General features: G+C 39.7%; 1 protein-coding gene across 3 annotated transcripts in view; it reads left to right on the top strand.

Moving 5' to 3' along the window:
• Positions 1–14,613, top strand: part of brd4 (bromodomain containing 4) — a 184,487-nt gene extending 169,874 nt beyond the window's left edge. For all 3 annotated transcript variants that reach the window (XM_048521930.1, XM_048521931.2, XM_048521929.2), the window contains 4 exons: positions 5,108–5,238; positions 8,288–8,514; positions 10,423–10,624; positions 12,947–14,613. In XM_048521930.1, the coding sequence (XP_048377887.1) occupies positions 5,108–5,238; positions 8,288–8,514; positions 10,423–10,624; positions 12,947–13,015 (629 nt within the window). In that variant the 3' untranslated portion in view covers positions 13,016–14,613. The remainder of the gene's footprint in view (positions 1–5,107; positions 5,239–8,287; positions 8,515–10,422; positions 10,625–12,946) is intronic.
• The last annotated feature ends 564 nt before the right edge of the window (positions 14,614–15,177 follow it).

The raw sequence follows: 15,177 nt of genomic DNA, 5'->3' as shown, positions 1-15,177 counted from the left end.
GGGGGCTAAGATGAAAATGGAGGACAGCGTCGATACTCAAGTTGAATCCTGAAAGCTGTGAAGTGTTTGAGTGGAAGATGAGGTGCTTTCCCTCCAGCTTGCATTGGGTTTTGAAGCATTACAGCAGACATGATGGAAACATTTGTAACTAAGCAGTTCTACTTCCAAACAATTCATGACATTAAAAGCCTTGGTGATGTGGCACTGTCTAAATACTGGGTTTCTCTTTAGAACAATGGTGTGCTCCCTGATCCTGGTTGATTTTTATTCTTCAGATAATCTAATTTATCACGTTGAAGTTTATGAATGCTTTCTGTACTGCAATGGTTGACACTACTTGAATGATGGTAGTAAAACAAAGGGTTGCTGCAGCTGGAGATCTGAAACAGCTGGAGAAATTCTGATGGCGCCATTGGGGAGGAAACAATTACCATTTCAAGTCTGGTGACTCTCCCATCAGAACTGACTGATGTGACTCTTCATCAGGGCACTGGACTTGAAATGGAAACTTTTCTCCCCATAGATACTAACAAGCCTGCTGTGTTTCTCAAGCAGATTTTGTTTTTGATTATAAAGTGTTTTGGGATATTGAAGTCATGAAATGTGCTACAGTGATATAAATCTCTAACGTAACAAAGCAAACTTTTTGTTAGCATTGAACTTAGATGAAAATGAAATTTTTTACCTGTTTCAATCATAAATGTCATTTTCCTACAGTTGTCCTCCTTTCACCATATGACACTTTAAAAGTGTTGAAATTCGGGTATGTTCACAGAATCCCAATTGTAGAATGGTTAAAGCATAAGCTATTTGGCTTAGTGTCTGTGCCAGTTCCTTGAGCAATATGTTCAGGTGTCATTCCAACTTTATTCCCATAATCCTATACACTCCTTTTGCATATAATCAAATGCCTTCTCCGATGCCTCGATTGACTCTGCTGTCTCCACTTCTAGGTGGCACATTCCAGGTCTTAACCACTTGCTCTGTGAAAAGGCTTCTGTCCATGTGCCTCTTGCTGCTTTTACATATTACCATTAATCTGCATCCTGTTGTTTTTGATCTTCCTATCAGTGGGAACATGTTTCTCCACCCAGTCTGTCCAAACTCCACGTATGTAATGTCAATCTGAATCTCATCTTAATCGTTTCTTAGAATTCTGGAATCTTGAGTGCTGTTATAGGCCATTTGGCCCATCAAGTCTGCCCTGACCCTTTGAAGAGCATCCCAGTATGTTCCCATCATCCCACGTTTATCATAGTTAACACATCCAGCCTGCACACCTCTGGATACTACAGGGCAGTTTAGCATGGCCGATCCAACTAAGCTGCAAATTTTTTGATCATGGATAGAAACCATGCAGACATGGCAAGAATATGGAACCTCCACACAGACGGCCACTCAAGACTGGCATCACTGAAAAATTAACCACTTCACCATGTGGAGAAAGCAGCTTTCTCCAAGGAAAGCAGTTCCAACTTCTCCAGTTTATCCACATAACTGAACTTCCTCAGCCTGGAAACTATTCTCATATATTGTTTCTGAACTTTCTCTCATCCCTTTGCTACCTGAAAATTTGGTGCCCAGAACTGGACAAAGTTCCAGATACATCTTTTGTGGCCTTAATGCTTACCCCTAAAGGGAATCTAGGTTTCAGCTCTTCAAATCAGCATTGCAAAATGATTCATTCGTTGGGTCATATTTGTAAGTGGGTTAATCGGGGTCCAGATTATGACATCAGTAAGTTCTGAGAAATGTCCTTTTGACTGAGGATAGTCATGGGGATGAACATCTAATGAGAAAGGGATAAATAGAAAGCTAATTGTGGTGGTGTGGGGTTAGCCTTTTGAGAATTAACAGCATTGAGAATTCATGGAAAGAAAAACAAGCATGGCTTTCTCCAATAGAATTTTTCTTTTCAGCACAAATCGAGCAGATCCTGATGTTATGCAGGTCTCTGAGAGCAGAGCAGAGCAGAGACTGTTACTTTGTGTATTACATTTGGAAAGGACTGGACACTGAAGGTGGGGAAATTGAGAGATCATAGATTGGACAATACCCAGTGCCCACTGGACCATTTAAAGTTGTTGGAGGAGTGACTCTCTTTGAATTCTGCGCCATTTGAACAATTATGACTGGAGTGAAGGGATACTTATAGATGTCCTTCATCGGTGATTATCCTATCTGGGATCTTCACATGAGTGGCTGTTGCTGGAATGACGATGGGAAGTGAGGAATTTTACAAAACTAAGGCTGAGTTGTAAAGACTAGGTGATTACGTGTGATGTCACAGTTGTACAGGAAATAATGAGTGCTTGAAACAACGTGAGGCATATCTTTGGATTGAATACTTAATATCTTTCACTTGTGAATAGATGTTTGTGATATGTTGATTTTTAGTTGATTTGTTCCAGTAATTTTAAATAAAAACCTGTCCAACTGTTTTTATTGGTGTCATAAGGATTCCTTAAATTATTGGATTCCATAGGGATTATAATGAAGGCTAGCCGTTGTGTTCTGTGACAATGGAAATAGGAAAGAAAATAATATTGAGCACCATTTGAAAGAAAAATGCAATTTTTTAACCAGCCTCTGGATTTTTAATTAATCGTTTCATCTATAATTTCTAGCTCTAACAGAGCAATAATTTAACTTTCTTACACTCGCTGCTGTGCTCGATCACCTATAACCCAGAAATCAGAACTCCTATTAAGGATTGTCACAAACCATGTTTTCCTCCTACACCACTAGCCCAGCAGTGCCCTTTTTCCAACTGGAATTAAGAGAACAGGAATAAAATAATTTATTACTGTGAGCAGAAGAACCATTTGGGATTCCACCTTGTGTAGATGGAGGAAATTGCAACTCATCTGGATTTGTTACTGGTTTACGATTAACTTGAAATGATAACCTACCTACTCCTTTCAGCTGACTGTGCATTTGAGTGTATGAAATTTCAACAGACCACTGAAAGCCCTGAGAATAGGTAATTTGACCCTAACCCTGCCCCAACATCCAATAGAATCATGGCTAATCTGATATTGGCCTTATTCCGTTCTGTTCTTCGCGAATCATAGACTAAAGATCTGTCTAATTCAGTTTTGAATATATTCAGGGACCCAGCCTCCTCTGCTGCAGGGTTTTGATGATTCCAAGGATTAAAGACACTGACAGAAAAAGAAATTCATCTCCTCTTTGTATTGAATGGACGAGTCCTTACTATGAAGCTCTGCGTCTTAGTTACAGATTCCTCTTGATGGGAAACATTCTCTAGCATCTACTGTGTCAATATCCCTCGCAATCAAGTATATTTCATTGCCAGCTCCTGATGCTGCTTAAAGGGTGTAGGCCTCAACCATTCCTTACAAAACACCCCCTTTATCCCAGTAATCAATTTAGTTTATCATCTCTGAAATTACCTGCAATGTAATTATTACTCAAACAAGGAGACCAAAATTGTTCTTGGTCTTCTAGGTGTCTCACTAATCCTGTACAGCTGTAGTAAGCCTTCCTATTTTTGTATTCTATTCCCTGGCAATAAATGCTTTTGTTACACCTTAGTCTGTTTTAAATTTTAAACCAAGGCCATGCCCTGGTTTTAGAATCAAAGGCCTGGCTGTTAATTGCCAATCAACATTAATGGGTGCATCCTTCATGGCAGCACTTCTACTAATTGGGCTCCATTTGCCAACCAATCAGCATTCTCCTCTCATGCAATGTAAATTTCCCCTTGAACTGGTATTCTTGTGAATTGTCCTGATGAATACAACATACAAAGGCTTTGGTTTTTAAGCAATTCTTGAAAGTTCTGAACTACCAAACAGCTGTTAACTTATGCCTAGTTATTCCTAGTTCTATGAACTCTTGTGCGCTATCCTTTGCATAATGCCTTTTCAAATGCCCCATTCCCACATTGCCTGTTACTCTTTGTAAGTTTCCACTGCTTGCTTGTTTCAGCCTCAGCAGTTTTGCACAGATGAACACTGAAGATAGTGAGCCCACAGGTCTGTGGTCACTTTACCATTTAATGTACCAAATTGGGTATGTTTGGGATCCTGAGGGCACTGATTAACTATTTTGTTGTGGGTGCCATGGCCAACCATCTCTTTCTACTTGTCTTTCAAGAGCAAAATAGTGAAGACGTCAAACAATGATTCTCTCAGATTTGGATCTCAAAGTTGTGTAGATGTCAGTTAAGAAAGCTATAAACTGCTGAGGGTTGAGCTAACTGATCTGGCTTTACTGTCTCTCTTCCTGGCCAAAAATATCCATTGTGTGGATACTTTAACTTTACAGTCGGAAGGTTTTTTGTAGTTCTAGAACCCCTAAGTTTGACATTGTGCTTGTAGACAGTGAGTTTCTTCCTTAAGGAAGGTAAAAATGGAATCATGAAGTGTAAGACGGTGAATGAAGTATGACAAATTTATGCGTACACATATTAATGACAATGCATAGTGGAAAGAGATTTGCTTTTAAAGCTTTACTGCTTAGACTCATCAGGTCAGATGTAAGAATGTTGCATTTCAAAAGGAGCAATAGTTTATCTTGCATACGAGAAAAATATTGATTGATCAGCATATTGTTTCTGAGTCAAGATGTGGCCTTTTCTCTGCATTATTGCTGTTTCTGAAATAAGGCATTCCTGTGATGTTAATCAGTGCAAAGTGAAAAGCTCCAAGACTTTTTCAAAGCAATATTCAAGTTTTATGTGCTTACTCACAACTGTATTTTCCCACCTATTATGGGGGCTAGGGCAGAGCAATTATTCAGTCTTTGTTTTAAAAACTCAACTTTACGGACCTCGCCTTTCTGTATTCATTTTTAAGCTTTCTAGATGTTGTCACCATTTGACTTAAAAAGTTCCAGCTGTGTGTTTTTCTAAATTGGATTTAGGGCTATTTGTTATTTGGTACTTATTAGTCCTCCAGCGTAAAACGCGGTTCAATTTGCCAGCAAATTGAGTGAGAATTCTAGTGTGGTACTCGTGTTTTCTCCTTCACCTGCTTCCCAAAAACAGTGTTGGCTGTGATTGCTCTGACTGTCAAATATTGGTAGCTGTTATGCAATTGCACAAAATACTTGAACAATCTTCTGCACTTCCTTTCTACAGGGCCAGAGATGAAACAAATTGAAGTTCCTGGGCCAGTGATTCGACCTCCAGAGCATGGCACGCAGCCTTCCCCTCAAGACAAGGACAAACAGAAACAACAAAAACCCAAAACTCCTGTTGCTCCCAAAAAAGTGAGCTTGTTCATGTGTTTGGTGTGCTGCTGGCCTTCTCTCTCCTGCCTGCTTCCCTTTTGACTTTTGTCTTGCTTCCTCTCTCCACATCCCAAAAATTGGTTACGCAAGTGATAGCTGCTTGGTCATTCTTCATGTGCAAAAGCCAAAACTACTTGGCAAGGTGCTCTCAATAGTAAACAGAATCTTGATTTTCTATTTCCTTTCCTTACCCACGAACTAAGAGTCTGATCACGTTCTCCAAATAAACTTGCAACACAGACTAAATCATGGGACTTTCTGATTTTAATGGCATTATACTGGGGTGCCTTCTATCCTTAAGGCCATTAAGGTGCTTTAATTTATTTGCTGGTATGCTGTTTCTTTCATTGTATGTCTTCATTTTAGCTGCTTCTGCTCCCAAGCTGGTCTTTCAAATCCATTAACTTGTGAATGAAATGCTTAACCATTTGTTATTTTCATTTATTCGGAGTATGAGGGCATTGCTGACTAGATCAGCATTTATTGCCCATCCTTAATTGGCCAGAGGGCAGTTGAGTCAACAAATTGATGTGGGTCTGGAGTCACATGTAGACCAGACCAGATCAGGTCAGGATGGCAGATTTCCTTCCCTACAGAATCTTTTTGAATCGGAGAGGTTTTTCTCAACAATTGACAATGGATTCCTGGTCAAATCAGGCTCTTAATTCCAGATATTTAAATTTGTTCAATAAGTAGATCATTTAATCCATTAAGTCTTCTCTACCATTCAGTATCATGGCTGATTTGATAATCCTGAACCCTGTTTCTTGCCTTTCCCTCATAACGCTTGATTCCCTTGCAATTTAAAAATCTCTTGGTCTAGTTCCTGAGTTTTTTTAATGAAAACTTGGTGATAGGCTCACCTGAGTCATTAATACATACTGTTAATGATTGTGACTCCAATGATGCTTCATAAAGTGCAGGCTTCCATCCTAAGAATGGCTCCTCTACACCAACACTATGGGCTCTTAGCTTAAGTAGTCTTATGTGCAGGATCTATATCAAATGCCTTTTGGAAATCTACTGGCTCCCCTTTATATGTTGTACTTTTTACCACCTCAAAGAATTCTAATATATTTGTCAGGCATGATTTCCATCATGAAGCCATACTGATTCTTGATTTATGTTATGCATTTCTAAGTGCTCTGCTGTTAAACCCTTTGACATGGAGGTGCTGGTGTTGAATTGGGCTAGACAAAGTCAAAAATCACACACCAGGTTGTAGTCCAGTTTGTTTGAAAGCACCAAGCTTTTGGAGCCTCACTTCTCTTTCAGCTGTTAGAGAGGTGGCATCAGACACGCGATTTATAAGTAAAAGATCAAAGGATCATACAACCGATCATGTATTAAACAAACCTAAGATGCTGTTAAATCTAATGTTAAATTTTAATTGATTAATATGTATATGTAGATCTCCAAATTTGTATTTGCAGACGCATTTTTTGTTCAAAAAACACACCATTTATAGATAGCCAGTCAATGTGGCATTTTTATAAATTGATTAGAAATAAAATCTGCCTGACTCCAAATCAAAGCACAGATTCTAAACAAGGCCTCACCTCACATGCATTGTCTGACCTAAAAGGTTAACTCTTCTTTGCACTGATAAAACCCTTAGTTCTCTCAGGGCAGTGACTTTAAAGTAATTTGAGGATTTACGTATACATTAATCAAAACCTGACTGATTAAAGATTTAATAGTATCTTGGGTTTGCTTAATACATCCTCCATTAGTTGTCTGATCCTTTGACCTTGTACGTACAAATTGTCTGATGCTGTTTCATTAACACCTGAAGGAGCAGCAAGGCTTTGAAAGCTTGTGTTTTCAAATAAATCTGTTGGATTATAACCTGGGATTGTATGATTTCTGACCTATTACATCCTCCAAAAGAGACTCCTAACATTTTCCCAATAACCCATGTTGTGCTAGCTGGTCTGTAGTTAGCTGGTAAGAACCAAAAGAACTGTGGATGCTGTAAATCAGACAAAAACAGAAATTGCTTTAAAAGCTCAGCAGATCTGGCAGCATCTGTAAAGAGAAATAAGAGTTTGTTTTTGGTCCAGTGACCCTTCCTTAGACCTGAGTTTTTCTAAGTGCCCAGGTTTTGTTTGACTTTTTGAACAAGACTGTTATATGTAAGGATCCTTTGGGACTTGCTTGGATCTAAGGGTTCTTGGAGGATTATTACCAATATGTCCACTATTTATTTAATCCTCTAATGTCCTTTGTTTGCAACCCATGTGGTCTGGGAGACTTACTGGTCTTTAGGTAATTTGGTTTTCCTAGTTCTTTTTCTGTCATTTAGTAATGTTTATTTTCTTTCTCTCCCATCCTGTTCTGTTTTACCTCTTAATTAGTTATAATGATATTTGAGTCCTCTATAATGAAGATTAAGTATTACACTTCTCTGTCATTTCCTGGTTCCCCATTATTATTTCCCTAGCCTCATCCTTTAAGGGGCTTATGATCACTGTGTGTGTGTCTCTCTTCCTTTTTTACATATTTAAAGAAGCTCTTGCTCTCCATTTCTTTGTTCGCTGCTATTGTTTCCTTTTTAGGCCACCTTTTGGCTTTAATCATTTTCCCAGTCTCTGGCCTACAGTGTGGCAAAAATTAATTTCATGTGTTTTTTAAAAAATTTATACTGTCCTTGTCTTCCTTTTGGTTAACCATGATTGGTTTATCCCATTGCTAGAAAGCTAAGCCATGAACTATTTTAAATGTCTGCCACTTCTCATCAACTATTGTTTCTGCTGAACTCCTTTCTCAGTCCACTCTAGCCCATGCTGTTGACATCTCCTCCTAATTGTGCTTTGCAATAACTGAGGTAATGATCATTAACCTCTGTCTATGTACACAGGCATTTCCCAATTTTTTGCAATAAGTCTGCAAACATTGTCACCTTACATTTTATTAAATTTCTTCCCTTTAGTACCTATAGTTCCCCATTACTGTTTAGTGCCTTTGAATCATCAGCACTTTGACCATTTATGTCGAGCTCTCTATTCTTTGTGGCCATGTGCTTTAGGATCTTAAGATCAAGAACATGGGCTCTTGGGCAAGTCTGGTCACAAAGGCTCCTTCTAATCCTTCCTCCACGGCAAAATCTTCGAGCGACAGCTTTGAGCAATTTCGGCGGGCAGCACGGGAGAAGGAGGAGAGAGAAAAGGCACTGAAAGCACAAGAAGAGTTCCGTAAAATGCAACAGGAAGCAGCTGAGAAAGAGCGTCTCCGAATGGAACAGGAGAGACAAAGGCAAGTCAAGCTCTTCAGTTTAATAAAATTGGCAAACCTGTGTTAAGCTTTGGTTACATTGTGAAATATGAACAAAATTTCACCTGTATTTCCTACAATTGCCTGTAAATGCTTGCTTCCAATGTTTTCAGCACCCATGTTCGAACTGGTCACCCATAATTTATCTCCTCCGCACATGCTAGCACACTAATGGGTTGGTGAAGCTTTCTGGAGAAATCTTTATTGATACTGAGGACAGTCCCCATCTCAAGGAAGGAAGGCTTCTGGATCATCGGTTTTCTTTCCTGTCTTATGATGTTAAGTGTGTAGCGATGGTTGTGCTGCCTTTTCTAGCCCAGTACTGACTTGCATTCTGTATCAGAGGTTGCAGCCGGTGATTTTGAGTATGCCATCTCAGATTTTCCTGTTAAAATTAAGGATGAGGCTAACGTGCAAGATGTAGAGCAGCTTTAGGTAAGATGATGGATACCTGGTTAAACTTATTTGAAGAGTCTATTGTTAAATGTGCCACTCTGCTGTTAGACTTGTGCAAGCAGCATTGGGTTGACTGCCTTACCTTAAAGTGATGTGGAATTATGTCTTTTGTGTGGTAGGTATGAATTTGTTGTGGAGTTGTCTTTCCGTTTCAGTTTTAAATGGTGATTGGTCAAATAGTGCAAATCAACTTGCTTGACACTTGTATATAAAAGAAAACAAATTGGATACAAATTCTTTCAGGATTCAATAGTTGGGCAGTTTTTAAAACAAAAACTACTACTTCCCTTCATATTCAGAAAGAAAAATAGACAACTACTGTTAATTGCTCTTTGCCATTAATTTCACCTCTTCAACCTGGCTGGTTAAGGAGATTCCTTAGGCCCAAGTATCTTTAGTTGCCTCATCAATGACCTTCCACCATCATAAGGCCAGAAATGAGGATTTTTGCTCATGATTGTGCATATGTTCAATGTTTCTTGCAACTCCTTTGATTCTGAAACAGGTTTTTGACCATATGCAGCAAGATGTAGATAAGATCCACGTTTGGACTGATCAGTGGCAAGTAGCTTTCCCACCATTGAAGTGCAAGGCAATGATCATCTGTATCAAGCGAGAACATAACCTTCTATAAATGACATTACCATTGCTGAATTCCTAGACTCAATATCCTGGGATTCAGCGGGTTGGAATTTTTGCAATATGACTCATCAAAGCTCAAATCAAGAGTGAGATGACATACTCTCCACTGGGCTGGATGAATTCAGCTCCCAAGAAGCTTGATACTATCTAGGACCAAACTATTCTGATCACCACTCAACCCTTTACCTTCACATTCATTCCTCCCTTCACTGATACAGCATAGTTGCAGTCTGTGCCATCTATAGATGCACTTCAGGATTTCACGTAGGATCCTATGGCACCATCTTCTGAGTATGTTTACTTCGTAAGACGCCAATGCACAGGAGCACCACTAATCTATTCCCGTCCAAGCTGCACTCAGTCTTGACTTGGAACTATAATGCTGTTCCGTCAGTGCTGGGTCAAAATGATGGAATTCCCTCCCTTAAAGTCACTGGGTATACATACATCACGTGGACTTTAGTGGATCAAAAAGGCAGCTTAGCAGTGTGGACTGGTGAGCAATTAGAGGTGGGCAGCAGATGTTGCCCGTTTTCCCCCGGAAAGATTGAGTTGGTTGTCATCTTTCTCCCTACTGGTATTGAGCTTGCATTCTCAGCTGCCTACAACATGGCACATCTCACAGGTGAGTCCTGTTAGATTCACTACAACAGCAAAGCTGAGGTTATTGTTTGTGCTATTAGTTGGGTGTGTTAACCTGATGTCTGCAACTCTTTAGACTAAATTGAGTGTGATTTCAACAGCTCTGCCTCTACTTGGCTGCTTTTGATAGTGTTTTGCTTCTGACTTCAGAGGCCGAGACGAAGAGGATGCTTTAGAGTGTGCTCGGAGAGCTCATGAGGAGGCGAGAAGGCAGCAACAGCAGCAGCAGCAGCAGCAACAGCAGCAGCAGCAACAGCAACAACAGAGCTCTCAGCCAACCTCTCAATCTATGCTGGATCAACAGAGAGAGCTCGCAAGGAAGCGCGAGCAGGAACGAAGGCGGAAGGAAGCGGTACGTTTCTGTTTCATTTCCAAAGACCAGTCTCGACTCCATGTTGGAATTGGATTTGATTGTTATTAGTTTGTATTTACTTAATCTCAAAAGTAGTGGTGGTTGCTGTAACTGAGTTTGAAACTGGATATGCCTGAGCTAGGGATTTGAATTTGTCTGATTTTTCTGCTGATTTGTTACCTAGTAACCCCTCCTCCTGAAGTGCACAATTTGGATGTGCAGATCTGAGTATTCAACTTTGACATTGGAATAAGTGGCACTCAGTTTTTCAGCAGCCACTGAACAATCCCATTAGCCACTGTGTAAGTGTAATAGGATTCCAGCTTTGTGAAATAATAACCTTGCGAGTATCGTGAATGGTGAAGTTATTTCTACAGAGGTCTATTTTTAAGTTGGCCTATGCTAACTCTCTGAAAATGCATTAAAAATCTACATTTCAGCTTGGTCATTCAGTGTTTAAGATAGTGAAGTTTTAAATGACATATTAGTTCTAAAATACAAAAATGTAATCAAGTGGGAAGACTTTGACAACATAGCTGTGAAAGGTGTGAAGTGATCCATCAAAATTGGGCCAAGTGTGAATTTCTTTGTCTTAGATTTGATAAGGGTTTATTCCATTTTCGCACCACTTCTACCTGCAGTGACTTCAAATTTATATTCTCACTTTCTTTGTGAAAAAAATTACCACAACTTGTATGAATCCTTTCATTCACACTTGGGGTTAGTATGTTTCTGGCTAACATTTATTGCTCCCCCCCATTAATTTCCCAGAGGGCAGTTAAGAGTCAACCACATTGCTGTGGGTCTGGAGTCAACTTTAGGCCAGATCAGGTAAGGATGACAGTTTCCTTCCCTAAAGGAATTAATGAACCAGATGGGGTATTTTTCTGACAATCAACAATGGATTCATGGCCATAATTAACTCTTAATTCCAGATGTTTGTTGAATTAAAGTTCCACCCATCTGCCGTGGTGGAATTCGAGCCTGGGTCCCCAGAATATTACCAGGGTCCCTGGATTAACAGTCCAGTGATAAATCCACGAGGCCATTGCTTCCCTCACACGTTCCTTTCACACGTTCTTGTTAGCACAGCCCATTGGATTATCCTGACAAACCCAAATCGCAGATTACTCAACTGTTTCATAGAATCCCTGTGGTGTGAAAGCACTCAGTTTGGCCCATCGAGTCTACACTGAGTCAGAGTATCCCACCCAGACCCGGTCGACCTAACCCTACCACAATACCTTGCTTTTCCCCATGGCTGATCCACCTAACCTACACCCCTTACACTTTGGGCATTTTAATATGACTGATTCACCTATGCTGCATGTTCAAAAGAAACCGAAGCACCCGGGGGAAACCCACACAGACACTAGGAATGTGCAGACACCACACAGACTGTTGTTGGAGACTGGAATTGAACTTGGGTCTCTAGTGCTGTGAAGCAGCAGGGCTAACCACTGATGCACTGTGCTTCTACAGTTGGGGGTGACAATTAAGAGTACTTCGTGCTGGTTTTCTTTTTACCTTGTGCGCGATTTTAAAAGTTGATCTAAGTAAGAGGCTAGGTATGACGCCACAGCGGGGGGGTTGATATGAGCTCTAAGGAGGGATAGGTGTGAGGTTTTTTAATGTAGGGATGCGATAGTAATTCTGTTCCAACGAGTGCTTGGCTTGTCAGGGTTTATGCTTTCTGGGTACACTGAAATGGCTGGAAATGCTATTCTTTGAAACATTTTTCACTGAAATGATGAGGATTTTTAATAATTTGGAAACTAATTAGATCAGTTAATCTTTCAGACTGACCAAGTTCTGCATAAGGCACAAGGTAGTATAGACTCTTTTTAATAGGTAAATCATACTTCAGTTTCATTAGAGGAAAGAGTTGGTCTTCCCTAGGTCTTTAAGTAATAATATATTGCTCAGAAAAGTGTTGTAGCTCAGGTTATTTTATTACAAAGTCCTTTTGACTACTTGTTGTGAAATTATTCCCCTCTGCCTTAATGTGTCCCCTACACTGTTCTCTGCAGGCTTTTTCCATTGTGTTTTTGAATTTAGAAAAGCAGTCTGTAATAACCTGAACCCTGCTGCAGGTCTATACTGTATTGAACATTCTTTGAGCCTGCTCCATGCCATTCATTGCAACCCCTATATCTGACTTTAACCGTATTCTTTAATACTTTCTTTGACTAAGATTGGCTTTGGTGTACCACTGCAGTGCACCATTGTATGTAATTATGGAGAAAATCTTGCATTAAATTGCTAGGAATAAAATGAAACTGTGCAAACTAACATTGCATCCTCTCTTTTACCGTAATTTAGATGGCGGCTACAATTGACATGAATTTTCAGAGCGACTTAATGGCAATATTCGAAGAGAATCTCTTCTGAGGGCTCCTGATGCTGGATATCCTGACTCTTGAAAGTACTACGAAACTGTTTTCCATGAGTTACGTGGCACCGTAGTGTTTCAGCCAGGTTCTTGGTGCACGGTCTTTCTGCATGTGTGACCCAGTGAGTGAGCGAATCATTCAGTCAATGCCTTGAATGGATGGACGGACATGGATGGACAAAAGTCTGCCTTACATTTAACCCACAATATAGGAATGAACAAATAGACAAAACAAAACTTATCGATGTTGTGTAGAAAACACGTGCACAACTGTGCATCCAGCTTTCCGAATGATACTACTGTAAAGGGGGGGAGGGGGGGTTGTACCCATTAGCTGCAAGGCTGTCCTCGCCAAGCTCCTTCACTATGTAAGAAAAGACACAGTAACATTCTGATGTATCCAATCAAACAGGGTTTCACTTGCTGCGTGAGGGCCCTGTTTGCTAAACGGTTTCTCTGCGTTGGTTCTGTAAATCTAGTGAGTCTCCTTCACTGCTAATAAGAGGAGAAGAGGGCAATGACACAGTATATTTAAAAAAACAACCGGTTGGGTGAATGCCTCTGTAATTGGGAAAACCGGGCCCTTCACTAAGTCACAACAGTATAATCTGGATGGACTATTTAAGCAGTGCGACTTTGTGTTCATTACTTTTTTTATTTACAGTGCATAGTGCTGTCTGCAGATTTTGTTTATCTACAGAGTTTCCAGTTACTAGGCTCAGTGTGTTCTGACAAGCCATGTGATGGTTATGACAATACAAAAAGGGAAAAAAATAATTGTATGTTGGAGGTTATGAGTTAAAACAGCAGTCCCATCAAAAAACTTTTTTTGTTTTAATTTCTTTTCTGCAGTGTTTGGGATCAAAGCTGGACTACCAACCAAAGTAGGTGAAATTGTTTGTCTCGTTACCTCAGGAGATACGAATGTTTAATGGCACTGCTGAAACTGTTTTGTACTGTTGTCCCTCTGAATAGTAGAGATACAAGAGCCGACTTTCTTTTCTGCAAGTAACCAGAGGTTTAAGCTGCCCTTGAATAGTGTTTGACCGATGCTGTATAGTGGGTATAATTGGTGTGAGGCTTAAAACTTGTTAAATGTTTTCTGTAATTAAACACTTACTTTATTCATGTAGCAGACTTTCAGTACTCTTTGGAGGCCCAGGTGTAAGTTTTATCGTAAATGGTCGATTCTGGGCTTTCCATTCTTTTTTCTTCAGAGGGGTGTACAAAATATACAAGCTGTTTCTGTGCAAGTGTCTCATTCGTATTTGCTAAAAGCATCAAGTGAAGTGCTGGCTCTCCTAGTTAACTCTGCAGCAAGAATTAGACGAGTGATTGTTTTATTATTATATGGCAAGATTTAAATTAATGTACCATTCCTCGTCTTTGCCTTTAAATATAATTTTATTTTTTCAGCTGTTTTTAACCTTTTTTCCTTTTTTAAAATGAACATTTTAATGTGCCAAAATACCCACTATACAGTACCAGCAGATCCAGTGTTGGCAAGTACCTCGGTTTAGAATCGGTTTTACTGAAAGGCAGAAAAATTGCATTTGGTCTGTATCAATTATTGAATAAACACACCTTTTATACAATATGCTGGCGTCTTTTTTTTCAGACCAGAGATGGTGTTCTTTTAATTGTCACTGTTTTTGAGCGTGCACTGATGGTTGCTCATCATAACGATGATGCATCTTGAAGGCAAGAATATGTTATTTTCCCTTAATTAAAATCTAGCCTGTACACAGTGCCTGTAAACAGTCAGTATTTCTGCCACTGGCACCACACCTTTTATGGCTTGCAGATAGTCGCTTCGAGTAGCTTGATGGGAATAAAATGCTTGTTTGGACAAAGCAATAACAGGCAAACCTGAAGATTTAAACAATGATGGGTCCAGCAATACTTTCAGATGTAATCTTTGTCTTATTCATGGCATTTCTCTGCCTTCCAACATAAAATATAATAGTGTCAATGTAACTGTACTAAACTGCACATGTATTTTTCTATTGGAATCTTCCTCTGAGAACTCCTGTGGATATGAGGACAAAGATGCACATTTTCAAATGGCCTGCTCCAGATAATACTGTCCATTGTATCCAGACACAAGATTATGAAATGTGTGCAAATTAATGTTTATTGGAGTGCAAGAGTTTAGACTTGG

Source organism: Stegostoma tigrinum, chromosome 35 (genome assembly GCF_030684315.1).
Source record: "Stegostoma tigrinum isolate sSteTig4 chromosome 35, sSteTig4.hap1, whole genome shotgun sequence".
Taxonomy (NCBI): domain Eukaryota; kingdom Metazoa; phylum Chordata; class Chondrichthyes; order Orectolobiformes; family Stegostomatidae; genus Stegostoma; species Stegostoma tigrinum.
Note: the sequence above shows the minus strand (reverse complement) of the source record. Positions and strands in the feature narration are given on the sequence as shown.